Source organism: Urocampus carinirostris, chromosome 16, assembly GCF_059441175.1.
Source record: "Urocampus carinirostris isolate Australia breed hairy pipefish chromosome 16, RoL_Ucar_1.0, whole genome shotgun sequence".
NCBI lineage: Eukaryota > Metazoa > Chordata > Actinopteri > Syngnathiformes > Syngnathidae > Urocampus > Urocampus carinirostris.
This window is the reverse complement of record NC_142364.1, coordinates 13,145,580-13,166,976: the sequence shown is the minus strand read 5'-3', so window position 1 is coordinate 13,166,976 and position 21,397 is coordinate 13,145,580. Positions and strand designations below refer to the sequence as shown.

At 38.1% G+C, this 21,397-nt stretch overlaps 1 protein-coding gene across 23 annotated transcripts in view; it reads right to left on the bottom strand.

Annotated features, from left to right (window-relative positions):
- Positions 1 to 17,089, bottom strand: part of fnbp1b (formin binding protein 1b) — a 77,930-nt gene extending 60,841 nt beyond the window's left edge. For 10 of the 23 annotated variants that reach the window (XM_088319846.1, XM_088319845.1, XM_088319850.1 and 7 more), the window contains exon 1: positions 7,849 to 8,056. In XM_088319846.1, coding sequence (XP_088175972.1) covers positions 7,849 to 7,980 — 132 coding nt within the window. In that variant the 5' untranslated portion in view covers positions 7,981 to 8,056. Of the gene's footprint in view, positions 1 to 7,848; positions 8,058 to 16,728 lie in introns of those variants that run through there. The other 13 variants (XM_088319869.1, XM_088319844.1, XM_088319848.1 and 10 more) reach the window with 3 other exon arrangements.
- Positions 17,090 to 21,397: the final 4,308 nt, after the last annotated feature.

Below are 21,397 nucleotides of genomic sequence, written 5' to 3'. Positions count from 1 at the left end.
AATTTACCTGCTTGATATTTCAGGACACAGCCACCCCACACCATGTTGTGAGCTCTATTGTAGTAGTCCATGAGGGAAAACAAATACAAGTGCTTGGTTGCACATATTTTATTATTCGGGAAATGGAAAGAGAGTTCATTCATTGTAGAAGGAAGAACAAAAGGTTTCCCGAGCTAATTATAAGTACAGAAAGGCCCATGTGACATAAAGCAAACAAATAAGTAGTTGTTGAGGGATCAGCCTGCTGACCCAGAGTCCTTTCCAACTGGTGACGAGGATTAGGAGTCATCTAAATGCACCGAATCGCCACTTAATCGCAGCTAATGCAAGTAATTTGGCCCCCATTCTGGATTACAGACGCTGATTACAGGCTACTCGGGGAATATTTATCTGGTCAGCGTTGATAAAGGAAGATATCAGTGCTACAACTCCCTATATTATCACGACAAATGAGTCAATCATGCATGATGAAATCAGATTCACTTGTAGTGCTTGCAGTGTTTGTATAGCTTGAGTGTACTTCTATAACAAAGCAGAAACAACTGATACGAAGAATTTAATAGGCTAATGTCTAGTAAGGTTTATTTGTATAGTCCAGGGGTAGGGAACCTATGGCTCGGGAGCCACATATGGGTCTTTTCATGAGCACATATGGCTCCGAAATAAAATGTTAACTATTGCACGTCTCTCTGTGGAGTTCCAAAGTCAAATGATTTCATCCTGATTTTGGTCCATATAAAGCCGAAGCAACTTAATGCAGAAGTTCCATAAGAAACCATTTAAACTGATGAATAAAAATGCTGGCAAACGACTTTGATTGGGTGAGCAGTACAGGAGGGCGGATCCCTGCACACAGCGCAAGGCACTTCCTTCTCTCTCTCTCGCTCAGTGCAGTCTACACTGAAAGTGAATATGAGGATATGCTTATCGTTTGCAGTCATTTGTGACATTTTTACAAAAGAACTTTGCATGCACATTGTTTTGAAACCGTTTTTAAGGACAAATTTTGTGGAAAAAAATTGCCTCAACACTCTTAACTGAAGGTGGAAGACAAATTGAAAATGGCATATTTACATTGATTTGGGACACAGGATTTGGCTTTATCATAATTTCATACATTTGATTAAATCATCAAATGACACACAGTGAAATAAAAGGTGCTTAAGAATTAGCTTTTGTCTAGAGAGTGTGTTTGGCAGTTTTTTCAATTTTGTCTGAAAATATATGATGTGGCTCTCTCAATTTATTTTTAAAACATTTTCTGCTTTTATGGCTCTTTGGGTCAAAAAGGTTCCTGACCCCTGGTATAGTCCTTAATTACAAGAAGTCTCAAATGGCTGTACAGACTACAGACTACTATTACATCATCCCCTGATCTTAAACCTACATGAGGGCAAGGAACATTTTTAAAAACCTCAGCATGGGGAAAATGAAAAAATCTTTAGAAGAGGCGGCACTTGAGGTAATCCCTGTACCAGGATGACCAAACTGCAATAAATGTTGCAAGGACATCAACAGACAATTCACAGACATCATCAACATCAAATATAGGTAATGACAGAATGTCCCGTTGACAGCTTCCTTTACAAAATCCTGGATACAGCAGGTTCTAGATGATGGCTACATCAGGTCCAAGTGCCGGTAGGAACAATGGCTCGCAATGCACGCACTGTGCAACAACCAGGCTCATATTTGGACAATTTTTTCAATAAATCCTCGCGGTTAAGGTCAAATGGTTAATGGTAAATGGTCTGCATTTATTTAGCACTTTTCAAATCAATAAAGACCTCCCAAAGCGCTTTACAATGTGCTTCACACTTACCCATTCACACACACACACATTCAAACATCAATAGCGGCCATGCAGCCATGCAAGGCGCCAACCTGCTTATTGGGGGCATTAGGAATTCAGTAAATGCCCAAAATGGGAATCTGTCGTCAATCTTCACGAAGAAAGCCTAAAAACAGTGAGAATTCTTCAAGGCCTGTTTTAAGTGCTACCCTCAGTCAATGACTGTGAAACAAAATACACTGTGGTAGTTTCAACAGGGTTACTACAATTTAATGCAAGTTTAATTCAAGACTTTTTAAGACTTATTAAATGCCTTTGAAATCAAATTTAAGACCAAGTCGACAAAAAACACACAATTGAAAAAAACAAAACAAAAAGCAAAACACACAAATATGTCTTGTACACAACACATTGTACCTTGTACACAGTACCTGGCACAGCTTTTAGCCGTGGCAAAAAACGTTAGTTGGACAGCCACTTCTCATTAAATTGACACTTTCCCATGGTCCAAAGTAAACGTCTTTGTTCGAAGTTTCTTTGTGTTGTTGGTAGACCAAAAACAGGTGTCTGCACTGAAAGGCCCGACTGAAACCACATGTCCGTTTTGATATTTTTTATCCTTGTGGTCATGCGCTGTTGCCACGAAAGTAAATCGGTGAATTATTTAAAAAAAAAAAACTATTGATAAATGTCACAAAATCTTTTTAGTTTAAACAAATATAAATCTTAATGTGTTCACATTTTTTATGACATTCGAGAATTGGATTTAAAACATTTTAATTCCCATTACAGCCTTATTTCTAGAATAAAGAATTTAATGCCTTGAGACTTTACAAGTATCCGCGGGAACACTGTTCAAATAGCGCAATTCTGAATTTGTGTTTCCCCGACCGTCACATTGCCTTTTCAAGGAAAATAACTTTCATTAAAAATACAAGAGCGCAAGCAAAAAAAGCAGGTGCATCTGAAATCGAGTGGAAAGAAAAGCCTTCCAAGTGAGCACGGAAGACAAAAAATGTGTAGAAAGGCTGCATTGTTGTGTAGCGGAAGGGTTTATTCATGCTATTACCTTTTCAGACTATTTTTAAAGGAGGAGTATGTATTATTTAGTGCTTCCTAGTGGTACAAAACAACTTTCATTCAGTAAAAAAACCATTGATTTTAATACTTAGCAAAAATACATTACTATCATACCGATGTTAAATTTCATAAAAAAGAAAAATTAAAAATAGGTCGAGAGATTCGTTTTCCTTTTAGTCCGTGAAATCCCTATCTAGAAGTCGCCGCCATGTTTGTCTCGGGTCTCACTGCTACGGGCACCCTAAGCAACCAAAACCTGCTAGGTGTTTTAATGATGAAAAAAAATGCTCCAGATTTGTCTGTAACTTGGAGATACTACCACTAAGAAATATTTTTGTTCCTCACTCAAAGCATTGAGTCGCCGCACACGTAAGAGTATTGTGTGTTTGTGTTTTGAAAAAAAGATTATGCGACTTTGTTTTAATCAACCTGCGTTTTTCGCATTGTTTTCCGACTGATACAGCTAGCCAAGTTATTAACGTTGTGCTTCCTAATAAATGGGACTCACAGACGCTCTTGTCTTGTTCTATCTCCGCTGGTATAATTAAAATTGTCTTCATTGTCATTGATATCAACGTTGTCAAACATTTAATGCAACAAAATTAGACATAGCACCGGTAAAATTATTAATCTTTTTTTTGCATTTTGGAAGAAAACATCATACTACTTTATTTTGAGTCCTTGTTGTTCGTGAGGCTAAACTATTCGAGCTGATTGTTACGTCACACTAACCAAAAAGGAATCCTTTTAGGCATCCTCGCCTGTTTGCTCTTGATATTGCTTTTGTGTGACATGAACAGACGCATCCGGAGCTTTTTTTTTTTTTAATTCAAAACACTTAGAGAGTTTTGATTGGTTTGGGTGCCCGAAGCAGCGAGACCTGGGACAAACATAGCGGCGACTTCTAGACAGTAATTCCAAGAACTATGATTTTTTTTATGAATATTAACATTGGTATGATAGTTCTCGTATTTTTGCTTAATATCCAAATCAATGTTCTTTATTTTTACTGAATGAAAGTTCTTTTGTACCACTAGGGAGCACTAAATATTACATACTGCACCTTTAAGTTAAAGCAACTTCTCCAAATTTGATCATTTAAAGTAAGCAATATAGATTCAATAGTTATTTGCTGGTATTAATGCTTATATGATAAATGCTTATTACAAATTACTCAACATCAACAAGGTTGCTCATTGTGTTTTGGGCTTTTTTGTCCTTTTTACAGTGGATTTAAGGATTATGAGTGTGTGTTTTAAGACTTGATTCGGGAAAATCTGATTTGAGACTTTTTAAGACTGCACTCGAAATAAATGCTCTCATCAAGAGATAAAAAAAATTGCACAATGGGAGAGGGATTGTGCTATAGCTTCAACTGTTATTTAGTACTTAGTTTCTCGCCACTAACTCTGGTCCACAGCAATGAGTTTTGCAATACTCTTTGAAAAGCATTCACATAAAATTATTGCATATCACTTGTTTGTGTTTGTGTAGATGAATGTTTGGGATATTGGGGGAGGGGAAGGCCATGTTTTTTTTAATATTTATTGAATGTTTTTATGGATCTTAAATTAAATTCCAGATTCCATTCCAAAGCTATTGGAATTTCCAGGCTGGTTTGCTCCAGACAAAAGCGAAAAACAGTGTAGACATGTAACCTTGTGACTTCTTTAGCATCCTATTATGATGAACCTGTCCACCAAATGAATATGAAAACTGTTGACTGAGGCTGTTTTGTCCTGCAACATTCCAGGGATACTTTTTATATGGCAAAAGGATTGACATTGTGTTCAGTTGAGACCATATTTTTGTGTCCTCTTACGATAAACCTGTCCACCCACATTTACATGGAGATAAATAAAATTGGTGCCACAGGATGACCCTTTCAAACTTTTCAGGGGTCGTTAATGAGCTGTTTATTTGCAAATTGACAATTGACTTTCTCATCTGCTTCATGCGTCACATTGCATCAATCGCAGACAGGAAACCTGTTGAGTTAACGCAAAGCAGATGTCCTGGCAGTGTCTTAGAGGCTGTGCAGATGTTCTATGGATGTGGAGGCTGGGGGCTGTGTGGTCTATTGTCATAGAAACAAATACGAGATAATCTATACTACAAAGTCTAATAACACTACCAGATAGGTGCTTGACAATGAAGGTGAAAATCATAAGGGGTGTTTGGGTTAAGTTAGGGATGTATTTGTTTTCAATGTGGACCTTAACAGCCAGTATAGGGCAATGTAGGTTTTTTTCAATTTGCCAGTAAAACAATAATTTGTCATTAAAATGTTGCTGACAGACAGCTAAAAACAAGAAGTAACTTAAACCATGGGGTTGCGGGGAAATAAATATTTACGTCAACAAATAGCGAGTACAATCACTTTAACTTTCTGAAAGAGCATACAAGTGAAAAAGTGAACAGTTGCCTTAACCCTTATGTGCTGAGTGAAGGTTATAATACAAATCGAGAGGAAAACTCTTACTCCAAAGTGTGATAATGGACTTACAGCTCTATTGTCCAAAACCCTTACAAATAAAGCCAATAAACTTTGTCGTAACGGCTGTGTATAAGTAATTCTTTGGCTAACACACACAGAACAGCACTACGCTTATTTGTTGCAGCACTTCGCAGTGTCCTGGGCCGTGGGTGTACGACAAGCGTGGACAAATATTTGGCAGACATGCCGAACCCTCTCTTCCAACACACATGCCGCTTTGTCCGAGGAAGCAGTGTAGAATTGTGTTCCCGTAGCCCCAAATAACCCTGCCATGATGAGCTGGGGCAACATATTGAAGACCTTACCTGATAAGCTTTGGAGACATTCTACAGAAATGGGAAAGACAACTAAGGACTAACAACTTCTCGTTTTAGCTGTCTGTCATCAACATTTTCATTTTTACAAAAACACTCTTGTAGTTAACTATCTCCTGAAAGCAACCTAGAAAGTCATAGAAGCCAGTGAAACAAAACTGTAGTTTCATGTTAAGGACATTGACTTGATTTAAGTACTGTATTTTCCGCACTATAAGGTGCACCTAAAAGCATTTATTTTTTTCAAAAGCTGACCATGCGCCTTATAATAATAATAATTAATAATAATTTCCTTTGTATTGTCATTCTGTGTAACAATGTACACAGAACGAAATGTCGATACACCTGACCCGTTGTAGCGAGCCGATGCAGCCGCAGCCAACAGAGGGCGCCGCCATTTTACCAATGTTATAAGTCTTAGGTATGACTCGGCCGAGGCGCGAACCAGCGACCTCCCAGATAATACAGTGCGCCTTAAATATGGATCAATATTAAGTCGCAAAGTCTTGCAACTAAAGCAAGCAGCCGCCGACTAGATTTTCCCCCGAAGGCGAAGTCGTCCGCGGTGTATGCTGGGATTTATATACCGGCGTTTCATTTCCTAACCAATGTGTCAATCATCATTTGAATCAGTCACTATTGGCTAAAGTTATTCGGAGGTAAAGGAGGCGGATCCTTTTCATCATTTACAGTTTCGCATAGGCTAAAGGGGCGAAACAAAGCCTGCAATTGGCCGAATAAGATGAATGTGAATCACAGGTTGGGTTGCACTACGGCATAGAGAAAACATGTTTTACTATTCTGAATTTGTAAATATTTTACTCTCCTGGATTTACTACACTCACGGTTGTAAGAAGACCATGGTTACGTATCAATAATGAACGTGAAGGCTGCAAGAGAACATCGGTGAGCTATGCGGATTTATATTTTCCCGGTATCTTGTTTTAGAACGATCTTGATGTTTCTGTGATGAGTCTATTTTTAAACTAAATTCAATTCAAAGTGTTTATTGTCATATGCACAGTAAAGAACACCGTTTCCCTGCACAATAAAATTCTTACTTTTGCTGTCCACACAGTTGCCAGCAAAAAATAAAATGGAAACTAAGAAATGTTTATTTGGTGACATCGTACGGACACCGCATCCGCACGTATCTACGACACGTATTTGCTTCTTTGCAAGCTTTCGGAATGTTAAGGGGGTAATAAGTTTGACTGAACTATCTGACTGTTTTGTCGACGTTCCCATTGTAGCGCCTTATAATCCGGTGCGCCTTATGTATGGAAAATATCGGACCAAAAACTATTTTTTGGGGGTGCGCCCTATACCCCGGTGCGCCTTATAGTGCGGAAAATACGGTACTTAACTCGCTTGATTCCTGTGATAGTAATTCAGAACCTAAATGTCAAACAAGAAAAAAACTACTCCCAACTCTGGGTTTAATACTGTTATCAATGACCGAAGTTACAGCAGATGGCCACTCGAACAAAGCTCACACAAAATCAGAACAGCTGTTTTTTGACCTCACTCAAGCGAGTTACTGTTTGAAATGCTCTACGGTTTTTATTAGCAACAACGCCTCTACTTGGCTGAAATTTAAGACCTCTCTAGTATGGTGTACTCCGCAAACTGAAAGAGCACACTGCTATGACACTAACATGACTCGTGTTAACTGGAATCCTTGTCCATTTACCCTTTTGCCCCCATTTCTTTTAGACTCCATATTCAATCCAGAACAAAGGTGTTTTAATCATGGTTCTGAGAACTCCGAAGCATAACTTGGGAACTCAAAAAAAGGAAAGAAAAAGAAAGAATCTACATATGGAGTACAGATAAAATAAACCCTTAAATCACAGCTCCCATCTACCATAGCTTTATGTCAATTAAAGGCAATAAAAAAACTGTGGCATCTCATTAGCTATTATGTAGCAGTAAGGCATGGCGCCCTCACAAACCTGAGAGTACATCCAGTACCCTGGGTAAATCTTTCAGAGATAAATCACTTTTTTTGCAGAAAAAAATAATAAACACCAAGTCTTTATCAATTTTCAGCTCCTACCACTCCTTGATTAACTTCCAAAAACAAACATACACATTTGAATTTTTTTGTAAGGTTATAAACCTGATAAGATTTATTTTTTGTTTTTATATCGGTGCTCACTCACAGTGCTAGTCATCTTCATCTGGAGAAGAACCTGAAGATACTCTTGATAAGGACTTAACTTTCGCTCTTCCTTCTCGACTTTCACAGTGGGGCTGTCCAAGAAGATAAAAAACTCGCTTCTTCGTCGCAACATGACAGCAGTCTCTACGTAAATGCAGAGTTCACTTACAAAAATATATCAGAGTCAGTCCATTACTGGTCAGGAACAAAAAGAGTGTGGTGCAAACTATGCTATAAGAAAATTAAAATGAGCAGTTATTAATCTCATTACAACACTTCGCTGGTAACTGGCCTCATTCATCCAATGGGAGGCCGTTCCTCTGTGGATTATCGCCGCTTGGCCTTCAAGTACACGTTCACCATTGTTGCAGCTGAGCTGTTTTTCGTCTCAGTGCAGGACAAAGCTCTTTGCTTCTTATGCAAGACATTGGCTGAAATAGGGCTCCAAAAATACAAAACATTCAGCACTAAACTGGATAAATGTTATTCCTAAATTAATATATTTTTTATTTTAAATGCATTTGGTCACACACAAAAAGATAACAGGGAATTCTGCGATGTGAACCATTATTTAAGTGGACTTGATCACAGCAATTGATGACAAGTTGAAGTAAATATGATATATTGTTTAATATTGATTAACATCAATCATGGACAATTCATCACATCCACTACACAGCATTATATCCAGACAGAAGAGCAGCTTCAGCGACAGACTGCTGTCACTGTCTTGTACCACGGACAGACTGAAGAGATCTTTTCTTGCTCATGCCATGAGGCTCTTTAACTCCACCCGGCGGAGTAAAGGCCCACATTAAACCACACCCCCTACATTGCATATTACCGTACTTTTATTGCAGTGTGTATTTTATGTAGCACTATTTAAATACTGTATATTGTATTCCTTTTGCTTTATTATTGTATTGTTCTCAGCGAAGGGATGCTGCTGGAAATGTGAATTTCCCTGCGGGGATGAATAAAGTATCTATCTATCTATCTATCTATCTATCTATCTATCTATCTATCTATCTATCTATCTATCTATCTATCTATCTATCTATCTAACATCGACCTCTGTATATCACTAAGTATTAAAAAAAACAAATTTCATCCACTCTTATCAAGGGAAATCCTGAATAAAGAAATATATTTTAGTAATTTATTATTTAAATAATTATTCAATAAAAAAATGTATGAATCATTTTCAAAATGATAAGTCAATCATCCATTAGTTGATAATGTGCATAAATTGGAAGATTAAAAATAATACCTCAAGGGGCCAATCCATGATATTAAAGGACCTCAAGAGCTTCATATTCTACAAGATAAGTTATTCATAGGATTGATTTGATTTATTTAAAAGAGTAATGGTGTTTATGTAGTACTCAGGATTAATAAATATCGGTATTAAACAAAATAGACCAGATTTTTCACTTTTTGACTGAGTTTTTTGGACAGACATGTGGTGTGCAAACGAAATTGTAATGGAAAAAAACTGTTATTTGACCATCGATAAATAGCGGACCACACTCGGGTAACTGAGTTGGACAAGCAGTACATTTTTAAGATCTGATTAAAGGCTAGCTGTACACAAAACAACACATGAGTGCTATGATTAAAGATGAGAGTAACAGTCGGTGACAGGAAGAGATTGAGTCATGGGCAACATTACAAAACAGCTCTTTTCTCCTGAGTGGTGTAGGGGCCACCATTTCTCCTTTCTGGACTGACACATACATTCCTCCATTGTAAAGGCCCTCAATAGATCCAGAGATCCTCAAACCATCTGGAGCAATTTGGGGAGTTATGGGAAAGTTTAGATTTACTTTAGTGGGATTTACAGTACTTTCAAATTAAACCATGCAATTTCTCAGGAGGATTTGAGCTAATACTCAGACCATGGTTGCTGTAACACTTTGTGACATTACAAAGCCTATCAAAGAAGAGATGTCTGAGTGGCAAATTATTTTCACAAACCGAACATTTCAATGGAAAGTCCGTTGCCCATAAAAATTTAAACAACCGAAAATCCATCCAATGTAAGGCATCTTCCTACTTTGCTTGCAAACTTCATTGCGCCTACCTCCTTTGCAAGTTTTTTTTAGATCCGGAGTGTAACCATTCATTGCCAGTTTAGATTTACAGACAGCTCAAAGAAGTGGTCCATGGGGGTCTCTGGGTTGTATTCCATTGCCAGCAGGTGGGTGGTCATCGAGTTGGACGGGGGTTGACTATGGGAGTTGGCGGCAAAGAAAGTCTGACTCAGAGTAAGAAAAAGGCTGCTCGGGTTTCTGGATCTTACTGCTGAATGTCTTCTGAATGCCAAGTGAAAAACCAAGAGAAAACTATTTAGGAGTCCATCACACTTTAAAATTGGTGTTCAAAGCTCAAAATGGAGTATTGGCATCATGCAATATGAATGACAGTATCTGTCCATCTAAGTGAAACTAGCCATATATAGCAGAGCATTCCCCAAACTCTTACATTGAAATCCATCCATCGATTAACTGCAATGCTTATCCTCAGTAGTGTCGGGGTGCTGGAGCCAATCCCAGCTATCCTTCAGCAGTGGGCAGGATACACCCTGGTTGCCAGCCAGTCGCAGGGCCCACATAGACAGACAACTCGCTTGCTCATTCACACCTAGGGACAATTTGGACCAGGCAATTAATCTGACATACATGTTTTTGGAATACCCGGAGGAAACCCACGCAAGCACGGGGAGAATATGCAAACTCCACACAGGAACGCTGGTAACTGGATTCGAACCCATGACTTCAGAACTGCGCCGCAGACGTACTATATACTGTACTATGTATTGTATTCCTTTTGCTTTATTATTGTATTGTTCTCAGCGAAGGGATGCTGCTGGAAATGTGAATTTCCCTGCGGGGATGAATAAAGTATCTATCTATCTATCTATCTATCTATCGATCGATCTATCTAACCACCGATTCGCCGTGCAGCCCCACATTGAAATTAACCTCTGTCAAATGCTAACCTTACCTTGAGTTGCTGCTTTTTGCAGGTACTTTGTGCTTTATCCATGTTACCTACTCAACCAAGTGACTGCTCTAGACACACAAACTATTTAAATTATTTACAAACCACCAAAAACAGTTCCTCAATAACTCTCAGTTTCTTTAAAGAAGTGAAATCTTCAATGTGAATCATAGTGGAAAGGTGAACTGTCAACGTTAAACCAAGGTTCAAATTGAACTTTGTTTTCATCTTGCTCAAAAGGGTTCGGTAAAAGAAACTTTTCAGTTGAAGTGATCAGTATTTTTTTCAATTAATTTGTTATCCCAGAAAGTTAGGTATTGGTCAGGCAACAGAGGTCAATTTATTATGTTGCAGCTGTGATTGTATCAATGGTTGACATTTTTACTAGGGACAGCCTTTGAATATATTACACTTACTTTACTTAAACTTTTGATAGTTTGAACAAAATCTTATCTCAATCTGTGTATCTGTTGGAGTTTATTGTAGCAATATTTTGTGGCATCTAGTGTAGACATTTTAATATTGTTTAAACATTCAAAAACTTTTGAACATACAATCTAGGGTAGTACAACTTAAACAATTTACATAAATTAAGTAAGACATTTAAATTAAGACCCTAAATCCCCAAAATGTCTACAAACATATGATAGAAACCTAATAAAATCCTATCCAATACCAAAATGAAAAAAATCTCTTGGTTAATGCTTAAAAAATTAAACCGTTGAGATGTCCTACAAATCTCACATCACTACAGTAGACAAAGTTTCAAGTAGCCCTAGTTTTGGAATTTAGATGCTTGCAGCTGGAGTCAAGTGAAAAAATTCCTTGTATTTTTTTATTTGAAACGGAATCTTTTTGATGAAGTTACAAGGCCGGCAGCTGCGTTGATCATAATTCGATGGCGGTCGTTCAGTCTCTTTGTCCGCCTTTATGGGCACAGTGAATTACAACCATCAGTGCTGTGTCGCTGCACCAAAGGCATTCAACAATTTCAAGTGCAACAAATAACTGGTGGCCATTTAGGTCCTCAGTCCTGGCTGGTGGCCCCAACCACCTGTGTCAATCCGTGACCTATTTAGTACTGGGCTAAACAGACTGAACAAACGGGTAATAAATTATATTATTGTCTGTAAACCTACTTCTTGCAGAGTGCATCTCCAATAGAAATGAACATTTTGTCATTTTTGTATTGCAAGTATACATTTTTTCCGTACAAATATTCGTCGACTTCCTGAAGAAACAGCATCATGTAACCATGAGGCCCTCACCATTGCTTCATATAGGTGCTTGTAGGAAGTTGAGAAATCGTACTTGACCGGGGACACCACTTCCTGTTTTCCTAATAGTGATTTCATAGTGTGTTAAGTTGCTTTGCCACCTATTCGAAGAGTGAATCAAACTGCATTAGAAGTGCAATATCTAAATTGTGTAAAACCTGTTACTTGAGTCATTTGGGTTATTTCTGTAAACTTTTGTTGTGGTGAGTCAATTAAAAACTAGTACTAATTGACAATGCTGCTTTGCCTTGCGAGACATAAAAATTTCCTGGATTTTCAAATGTATTGCTTTGTAATGAATATAAAGTCAAAAGGGAAATTCAAATACTAATTGCCACTGCACTGCATGTTATGATTATTATCGGTAATTGCATAAATGCCGTGCAAGATATTCAATTGCACTTGCACAATGTAGCTTCCTGCAGTCGCCCTTATTACGTTTCCTCTTTGCCACTTGTTCTACCTTGAGCGGATGAGAAAAAACAAACACTGTCTCTGCAGTGACAAGCACCTGTGAGTATTGATTTGCCCTACTTATGATCACTGGAACGAGTGTCTGGATTACATATAGTCGGACAAGAGCATCTGGCTGTAGTACAATTCAGTTTGGACGAGAAACCCAGCACAGTGCTTTGTTCTTGGAAGAAATGCTTTCCAGATACAGAATGGAAGCCTGTAAAATAACCCAAAGGCTTTGTTGCACGAATGTAAAGACAAATATACTGACATTATACGGTGCAGGCAAAGAATGCAAAGCAGAAAGCTTCTCTCTCTGAACTTTGGACCAGGTAAATTACCAGCAAGTGAAGTGGTCTCCGCTTTCCCTCTCATACCCCAGAAAGAAAAATACATCGCTGACTTAACTATGTCCAGGCCTCCTGCTCCTTCAGAGGAAACAAAACATTGGATGCAGCATTCGACTTGAGCTAGGGAGACATTGGACAGTCTTAGGATATGTTGGGGTAATATTACAACCTATATTCTAGAGAAGATAATCTCATGATAATTACAATTTTATCAAGGTTCATTACAAAAACACTTGTTAATATATTATTTTGAGTCAGGATGTGTTCAACAGAGTAATGGTTTGATCAAGTTGATCTGATTTATAGATTGATTTATCACACCCAGAGAAAAGGCATTTTTATGATGCTGCTACTTTATCACAGGGTTGAAGAGGGGGGCTGGACAAATACAACAGAGACTTCCCGCTGGCTGACAAGACATCCGTGTAGCGACTTGCAAGCATGTGCACACACATACCACCGCTTGTCACCATGCGTAAATGAATCCCAGAATGACAAGCCGCCAACCTTTTCCACAGTAACCACAGCAAGGAACTCAAATGATGGGAATGCCTCAATACTCGCCAGAATGCCACAACAGTCACAATATTTTATTCATAAAATCAGCAAGTCTTCGGATCTTTTTTGCCAACTGACTCCCGAAGGTCTGACTCAGTGGCGGACACAAAGAGAGTAATGAGTGTCTTTAAGTGTGACACAACAGGACAGGAATGAATTGGAAGGCATTTCTACACATTCAGGGCATTTAATGCGCACCTGTACAAGGACTGACAGCACCTGGAATGCCCAGGTAGCGTGTCAACGCTTGACAATTACTGAAATAATAACCTCAAAAGATCTCAAACGGATGACGACACTATAATAGTCACAAACAAAATCGTATGGTGGAACAACCAGGTTGTTTGGGATTTACTGACTAGGTCATACATTACTGTTGGAGAATACATTTGCGATGAGGTCTTCCAATAAAATTGTCTTTCAAAAACAAACATTTTTCGTCAGTGTTCAGGCACCTTTCTGTGTTTATTCAATTTCTCATTTAAAATATGCAAACAACTGTTGCCCTAACAAATACAAAAACTTTATAATTGTTAATACATTCTCAACTTATATCTATGTATTTCCTTAGTACCAACATGCCACACTACAAGTACTATCTAGATCCAAAAGAAGCACCGTCAAGCAACTTTTTTATCAACTGCTTCAAGAGTCTATTAGAGTGGAAGTAGACCTAGAGGACAATAATGTAATAATTCTATTTATTTGACGAAACATGAGGCTTACCTAGAATTAGCTGACATAAATGTCTGCCAGCTTGCTCCTAAGAGTAACCCTGAAAACAAAAAAACATTGTGGCCAAAATGATGATAAGAAAAATGGTGCAGTTTGGTCAGGGACTAGAGCACTCACTCTGGGACAAAGGAGTTGAATGTTCGATTCCCAGCTCCCCAGAATTCAATCTCAAAGTGTCCTAGCTGCTGACGCTGCTATCTAAAGGTGAGTGTGTGTGTGTGTGTGTGTGTGTGAATGAGTAAATGTGAAAATTGTAAAGCGCTTTGGGAGGTCTTCAGTAGTTTAAATAAGCCTTATATAAATGCAGTCCATTTACCATTCACATAACTAGATAGAGCTGACTTGATTGTCCATGATCTTGATGCGGGTACCCAGAAAAACAAACATCTTTTGAAAGCCTAAACAAAAAATGACCAAAAATGTAGTACTTTGGTCACTTTGAATCTCCGTAGTTTTTATTCTTCCAGGTGATTGAGGATTGGTAAGTAATGATAACAGACTATCCGTTACTTATAATAGAGGTGGATTTCTTTATCATCTAATTTGCAGTGGCCATTTAACGACACAGAGTTTAACATTCAAAGATTTTTAAGGACTAAACTTAAGTATTTCATACGTTTTTTGTTTGTTTCAAATTGTGTATGTCGTATAATAATTATTGTCTGGGAATATATACAATTTTTTTTAAATTCGTTTTTTGTTTGAATGATCTCGTTTTGCCAAAACCTGATTATTTCAGTAACTGGTAGATTGCTATTAGAGTCACCGTAAATAATCATTTATTTGGTTTACAAATAATATTAGTTTTTATTCTACATAGTCGGTCTGGCTGTGAGTAAATAGGTGCCGCGTTGTTTGTAAGGACAATTGCACTCAATAATCATGTAGATCAGGGGTTTCCTACTTGGTACCCACTAAGGACAGCTGAGGTGCCCGTGGACCTGTTCTGAAAATAGTGCTGGGTCATTGTTATTTTCTAATATTTTTTTGTGGTTATCTGAGTCTATTTGACCCTACCTCCAATAATTCATCTACTAATAACATAGTAACAACATGGTTAAGTTCTTATTTTCAAAACACATATTAAACTGAGTGCCCCTCTCGCTAACTCGTATCAAAAAGTGGCTCTCAGCTTGAAAATGTTTGGAGACCCCTGATGTAGACCTTAGCGTCTTTTACTATTTCCGTAGTAAGAATTTGGAAGTATATCTGTACAATTCTTGTAGTATTTCTGCTGTACTTTTGTAGTAGGAATTTGTAGTATTTCTGTAGTGTTTTGGTTTATTGTGGTTGCATTTTGTAGTATTTCTGTAATCGGATTTTTGTGATACTTTTGTACTATTTTTGTCATAGGATTCTTGTATTGTTTCTGCAGTAGTATTTTGTAGTATTTCCGTAGTAAAAAAAGAAGAAAGAAATTAAAAGAATGGTTTGTGTTGTTTACTTGGTATAATAAACATGTTTTTATTGCACATAATCTGTCTTGCCGCGTGTAAATAGATGCCACATTGTGTTTGGAAGGTTTATTTAGCTCAGGAGGTAGAGCCCTCGTCTCGGGATCAAGAGATCGCAGGTCCGAATCCCGGCTCCTCCGTGTTACATGTCGAAGTGTCCTTGGGTAAGACACTGAACCCCTAATGCCCCCAATAAGCAGGTTTGCGCATTGCATGGCTGGACCGCCGCTATTGGTGTGTGAGTGTGTGTGAATGGGTAAATGTGAAGCACATTGTAAAGCGCTTTGGGAAGTCTTCATTGACTTGAAAAAGCGATATATAAATGCAGATCATTTCATTTCATTTGCACTCATTAACAATGTAGACCAGTGGTACCCGTGGGCACCATAGTGCCCCATGAGGACAGCTGAGGTACCTGCAGACCTGTTCTAAAAATAGCCTACCAGGACTGGGTCATTGTTATTTTCTGGTAAACTTATTTTTTAGGGGTTGACTATGAGTCTTTTTAAGGCTACCTCCCAAAATTAACCTGCTAATAACATAGTAACAACATGGTTAAGTTCGTATTTTCGAAATGCATATTAAACTGGGTGATTGTATGCATTAATATGGGGAGCAAGTGGCGGAGGTTAACAGGTATATGGAGCTACATGCACCTGTTTATAGATTTACGAACGTGGGAACTGACGGATGGACAAGCGATGGGTGAAAGGGTGGGTAGAAAAGCAATCCAGTGCTCGTCCTAAATAACAGTGAGGGGGTGTGTGCACTCCATGCCCAAAACGTGTTCGAGCAAAATGGACGCCCAACGACAACATTAAACAGAAGATGACGTCATTCGATATAAAGCAAAGGGGATGAAAGAGGATGAAAGGAAGCTAGCTGTGCTAAACAAATTAGCTTGGATGCCTTTTAGGGGAGATAGCCCAAGCTAATTTTTGTAGGTCGTTTTCGCGTTTCACCACGATTAAAAGGTTTTGGTGGAGAAAAACATGAAAGACATTGTGTATAATAATATAGATATACGAAAAATAATGATGAGACTTACCCATAGCTCTGAGCCCCAGCTCATGATTTCGGGACGATATCCTCGGAATTAATTCCACGACGCGTCTGTGTGTTGTTGTTTTTATAATAATAAAGATGTTACCGTCAGGAATCTGCTCCCAAAAATAGGAATCTTATGTTGCCGTTTTTGGTTAACGTCTCATCTTGAGCTCGCGTTTTTGAACCTCGATCGATGCAGCGCTCGCGCGCGCGCTCCCGCCCGGAGTCGGTGACAGCTGCTGTGGTCGTGCGCGTTCGTGTGACGGAGCGGTGGGGGTCCCGTAGAGTGGACTCCTTTAGTTGTTTCTTTTCCAGAAAATAAAGAATGTGTAAAGTTTCCTCGCAGATATTTTCACGTGAAGTGACGCTTGAAAGGAAAGCGGGAGGGACTGTGGGGGGTGCCGTAGGAGGAGGAGCAATCTTCTCTCATCTCAAAGAGCACCCCCACCGACCATACAAGGCAGATGTTTCATTGAATGACACCCCCCAGTGGTCTTCACACAACTACTCCCCGCCCCCTCCTTCACTTCAGTAAAAAAACGTAACTTATATACAGAGCTGTGGATAAAAAGTATACAAACCCAAGTACAAACTAGGTGTGGGTTGATCGATCCGAATATTGATATACAAGTACGGTAATTGATACAGAGCAAGGACTCGGATCGGATAAATACTATTATCCCGGGATCAATACTTCGCTCCTCCACCAATTTGCTCAAAGGACATCTTCTCAACGTAGATAGTCTTGTACCACGGACAGACTGAAGAGATCTTTTCTTCCTCATGCCATGAGGCTCTTTGACTTCACCCGGCGGAGTAAAGGCCCACATTAAACCACACCCCCTACATTGCATATTACCGTACTTTTATTGCAGTGTGTATTTCATATAGCACTATTTAAATACTCTATACAACACGCTACAGTGGGTATTAGCACATCACATTGGGTATTTGTATATTGTATTCATTTTGCTTTATTATTGTGTGGTTCTCAGCGAAGGGATGCTGCTGGAAATGTGAATTTCCCTGCGGGGATGAATAAAGTATCTATCTATCTATCTATCTATAGCACAGCCCCTCTCTCTCGCCAAGCCCCCTCAGCAGATTTTAAACCTATGTCTGGCGTGTGACTGACAGGCTGACTTTGAGCACCTTTCCCTACCTGGCCTGCTACTGCATCCCACCTGCCTTGCAGAAGAGAGCTTCAAATCTTTGAGTCCTCCCTTACCAGAAGCTAAAAATGACAGGCAAACAGAAAGTGCAGCGCTGTGCAGACACTTTTTTGACTACAAAAAAGGAAAATGCCATGTGTAATTTGTTTGGTAAAGTGGTCAGCTAGCCTGGCAAGACCACAAATTTACATAAACGCACAGAAAAAAAAGCTCAACCTGCAGAGATCAACAAGATAACCAAAAATATAAACATGTTACTGTTCCTGAACAAAATTCTGTAAATCCATATTCACTATGGCAACAGAGCCAATGAGAGAAAATTACCACTTTATTTTCATTGATGATTTTATATTGAAAATATTATGCAAAGGAGCTTATTTTAGTTCTGAAGTTGACATTGTTATACAGCATGTATTTCCGTTACACTGCTGTTTTTTGGGGGGGGTTTAGCTCCCTTGGCTTTTGTTCTGAAACAATTGTAATAGAAAAATGTATACTGTATATATTTTGGAATACTGTTAAAGTTAACAACATACCTAATTGATTTTTAAAAAGAAGCAATTTTAGAGCCTCAAATAGTTGTGCTATGTTTGTCTAATTCAAAAACTAACTAAGATAGAGCCATTTAATTATTCATTGATGATGACACTTTTGAGCAAAAAGTATCCGTATCAGATCGGCGTTGCTTGATACAACCCTGTATTTACTTTAATAGGATTGATACCGAAAATCCCAGTACCGCCCACCCCTGTTACTGTGTTGGTGCAATAAACAATACAAACAACGTAGCTATTTCATAACTGTTCTATCTTGATTAAGAATAACACAATGGAATTCTAACTGAGGGTAGGGATACGTACAGTAAACCACTGACAATATTCAAGTACTTCAGATAAAGATTTGTTGTTCTAGTAGGCTTTCCCCGACATTTGTCTACATTAAAGAGATTGAAAACATTCAGTTGTCTAGTCTCTCCAACCTTTTTCAAGCTGAGAGCTACTTTTTATTACCAATTAACGCAAAGGTCACCCAGTTGGATTTGAATTTCTAAAATAGCAACTTAGCTAGAAGGCTCGCTCAATAGCTAAAAAAGTAGCTTCATAGTTAACTGTAAAAGTAAAAAGTAAAAAAAACTAAAAGGGAGCTAGATAGCTAGCTAAAAGAGTAAAAAGTCAAGTCGTGTTTATTTCTATAGCCCTTAATCACAAAGAGTCTTAAAGGGCTGCACAGATCAAAGACTATTGCAAACTACTGACTATTATGACACCATCGCCTGATCTAAAACCTACATGAGGACAAATAATACACAGATACACAGATATTTTCAGCATAAAATATAGGTTATTCATTTGCTATAGGATATAATTGTGTTTTAAGCTACACTGAGGTTGCAGATCAAATCTCAGGGTAAGAGCATTCCACAGCACTGGGGCCCAAATGGAGAACGCTCTTGAACCTGCTGGATCTCTTCTTGGCTCTTGGGGTCACTTTTAGACCAGCGTTTTCAGAGCGAAGGCTCCGGACCGGAACATAGGGGGAAATTAAATCTGAAAGATATGAGGGAGCAAGTCCAAGCATGATTTTGTATAATAAAAAATAAAAAATAAAAGTAAAAAGTAAAAAGCCAACTAAATAGCCAGATAGAGGGCTACAAAAAAAGCTAGAACGCTTGCTAGAAAGGAGGGCAGAATTTAGAATTCTAACTAGCAAAAAAAGGATAGCTGGATATGTTAGCTGGATAGCATGCAGAAATGTAAAAAGCTAGCCATAGCTTGCTAAATAGCTAAAAAATATAGGAATATAGCTAGCTACTAAGCTGAAAAGGTAGCCAGATAGCTAGCTAAAAAATGAAAATGTTTTGCTCATTCACATAAAAATATAACACCCATGTATTCGAATTTATTTTGTTATATTTCCTGTAAAATAAACCAATAAAAAGATGAGTAAATACAATTGTTTAATACATGAATAGATTATTTTTCTATTCTCTTAAATATTTGGTTAAAATTGTCAGTACTTGGATATTTTCATTTTGTCCTTTAGAGCCCATGAACTGGAATTTATTAATTTGAATTTCTAAAATAACAATCTATCGTGTTATAACTATGTTTTTACTATGTCAGTACCAGAATAACGATTGAAAAACACGGTTGAATAGACTCAGTCAATAAAAATCTTTTTGCTGGAAAATCACAATGACCCAGCACTGGTGAGCTATTTTCAGAACACGTCTGCGGGCACCTCATCTGTCCATGCTGGAGACCCATTCCCATGAAGTAACGTGTGGCTCACTTGAGATCGTCTTTGTTACATCTACAAAGGTTTCTTTGATAAAATTACCCATCTCGTTTGGTCAAAAATAAATAAAGCTTTAAAAGTATTTTCTTAAAAAGTAAGCCCTAAATGCGATCTTGCACATTGACGTCTCCAAGAGGAAATTTAAGACGAATTGTCTTTGATGTTAATGGCCTGTATATTTACCCAAAAAATAGTGGAACGCGTATTTATTTGTTTCCTAAAACAAAAGAAAAAAAGAGAGCCGAAAATTAAAAGCGTAACCACCGATTGTTGTCCGTGTTAACCAATCACTTATTAATTTAAATCAATGTATGTATACTAAATATTATTTACATAAAATAGGAATTTCCATGTCCCTCTATTTTTTGTGTGTTTTTCTGGTGGAATTTGGATGCAATTACTTTGAGAGAAACCAAACACAACAAAAGTTTTATTTCACTGAAATTATCCTTAGCCTATATACTTTAGTTGTCCTTTCTTGGTGTGTTGCGGTGCCGTTAAGTTTTAATTATTTTCTTTCTCTTTTTTTAAGTTTTGTTGTAAATTCTTGAGCTTGCCTTTTTGCTTTAATGTTGACCACTGAATGTTGAACCCAAGTTTCAATAAAGCAAAACACATAAGGAGCGTTCAGAACTGGGAAGGGAGAAAGGGGTGTGGGAAAGGGACTGCTTAAACTCAGATACGTGTTTTTAAAACAACACTGCCTTCGTGTGGCAAAATAAAGCACACACGCCATTCGTGGTGCTGTACAACAGCACCAGTCAAATCTTGTTTATTTGTATAGCCTTTAACCACAAAATGTCTCAAAGGGCTGCACAGACCAAAGACTAGCACAGACTCTTTCACTCTGTGTCTCTTTTTTTTCTCTTCCTTTGTTGCTCTCTGTCTCCTTCTCTCTCTGGGTCTTTTTAACTTCATTTGCTCTAACTTCCTTTTTTCCTTTTCTCTTTCTCTCTTCCTACCCTTCGCACTTTCTTTTCTCTTTTCTCTCCTTCTGTCTTTCTATTTCTCTTTGGATTTCTTTCTTCCTCTCCCTTTCTTTCCCCCTCTCTCACGACTTCCCTTTTTATCTCTTTCGTTTCTCACGCTCTCTCCCTTTTTTTTTCTTTATCCCGCCCTCTCTCTTTTTCCCTCCCTCTTTCTCTTATTTCTTTATCTCTCTTATTCTTTCTCTTTAAACTACTAGTCCGGGCCCTGACA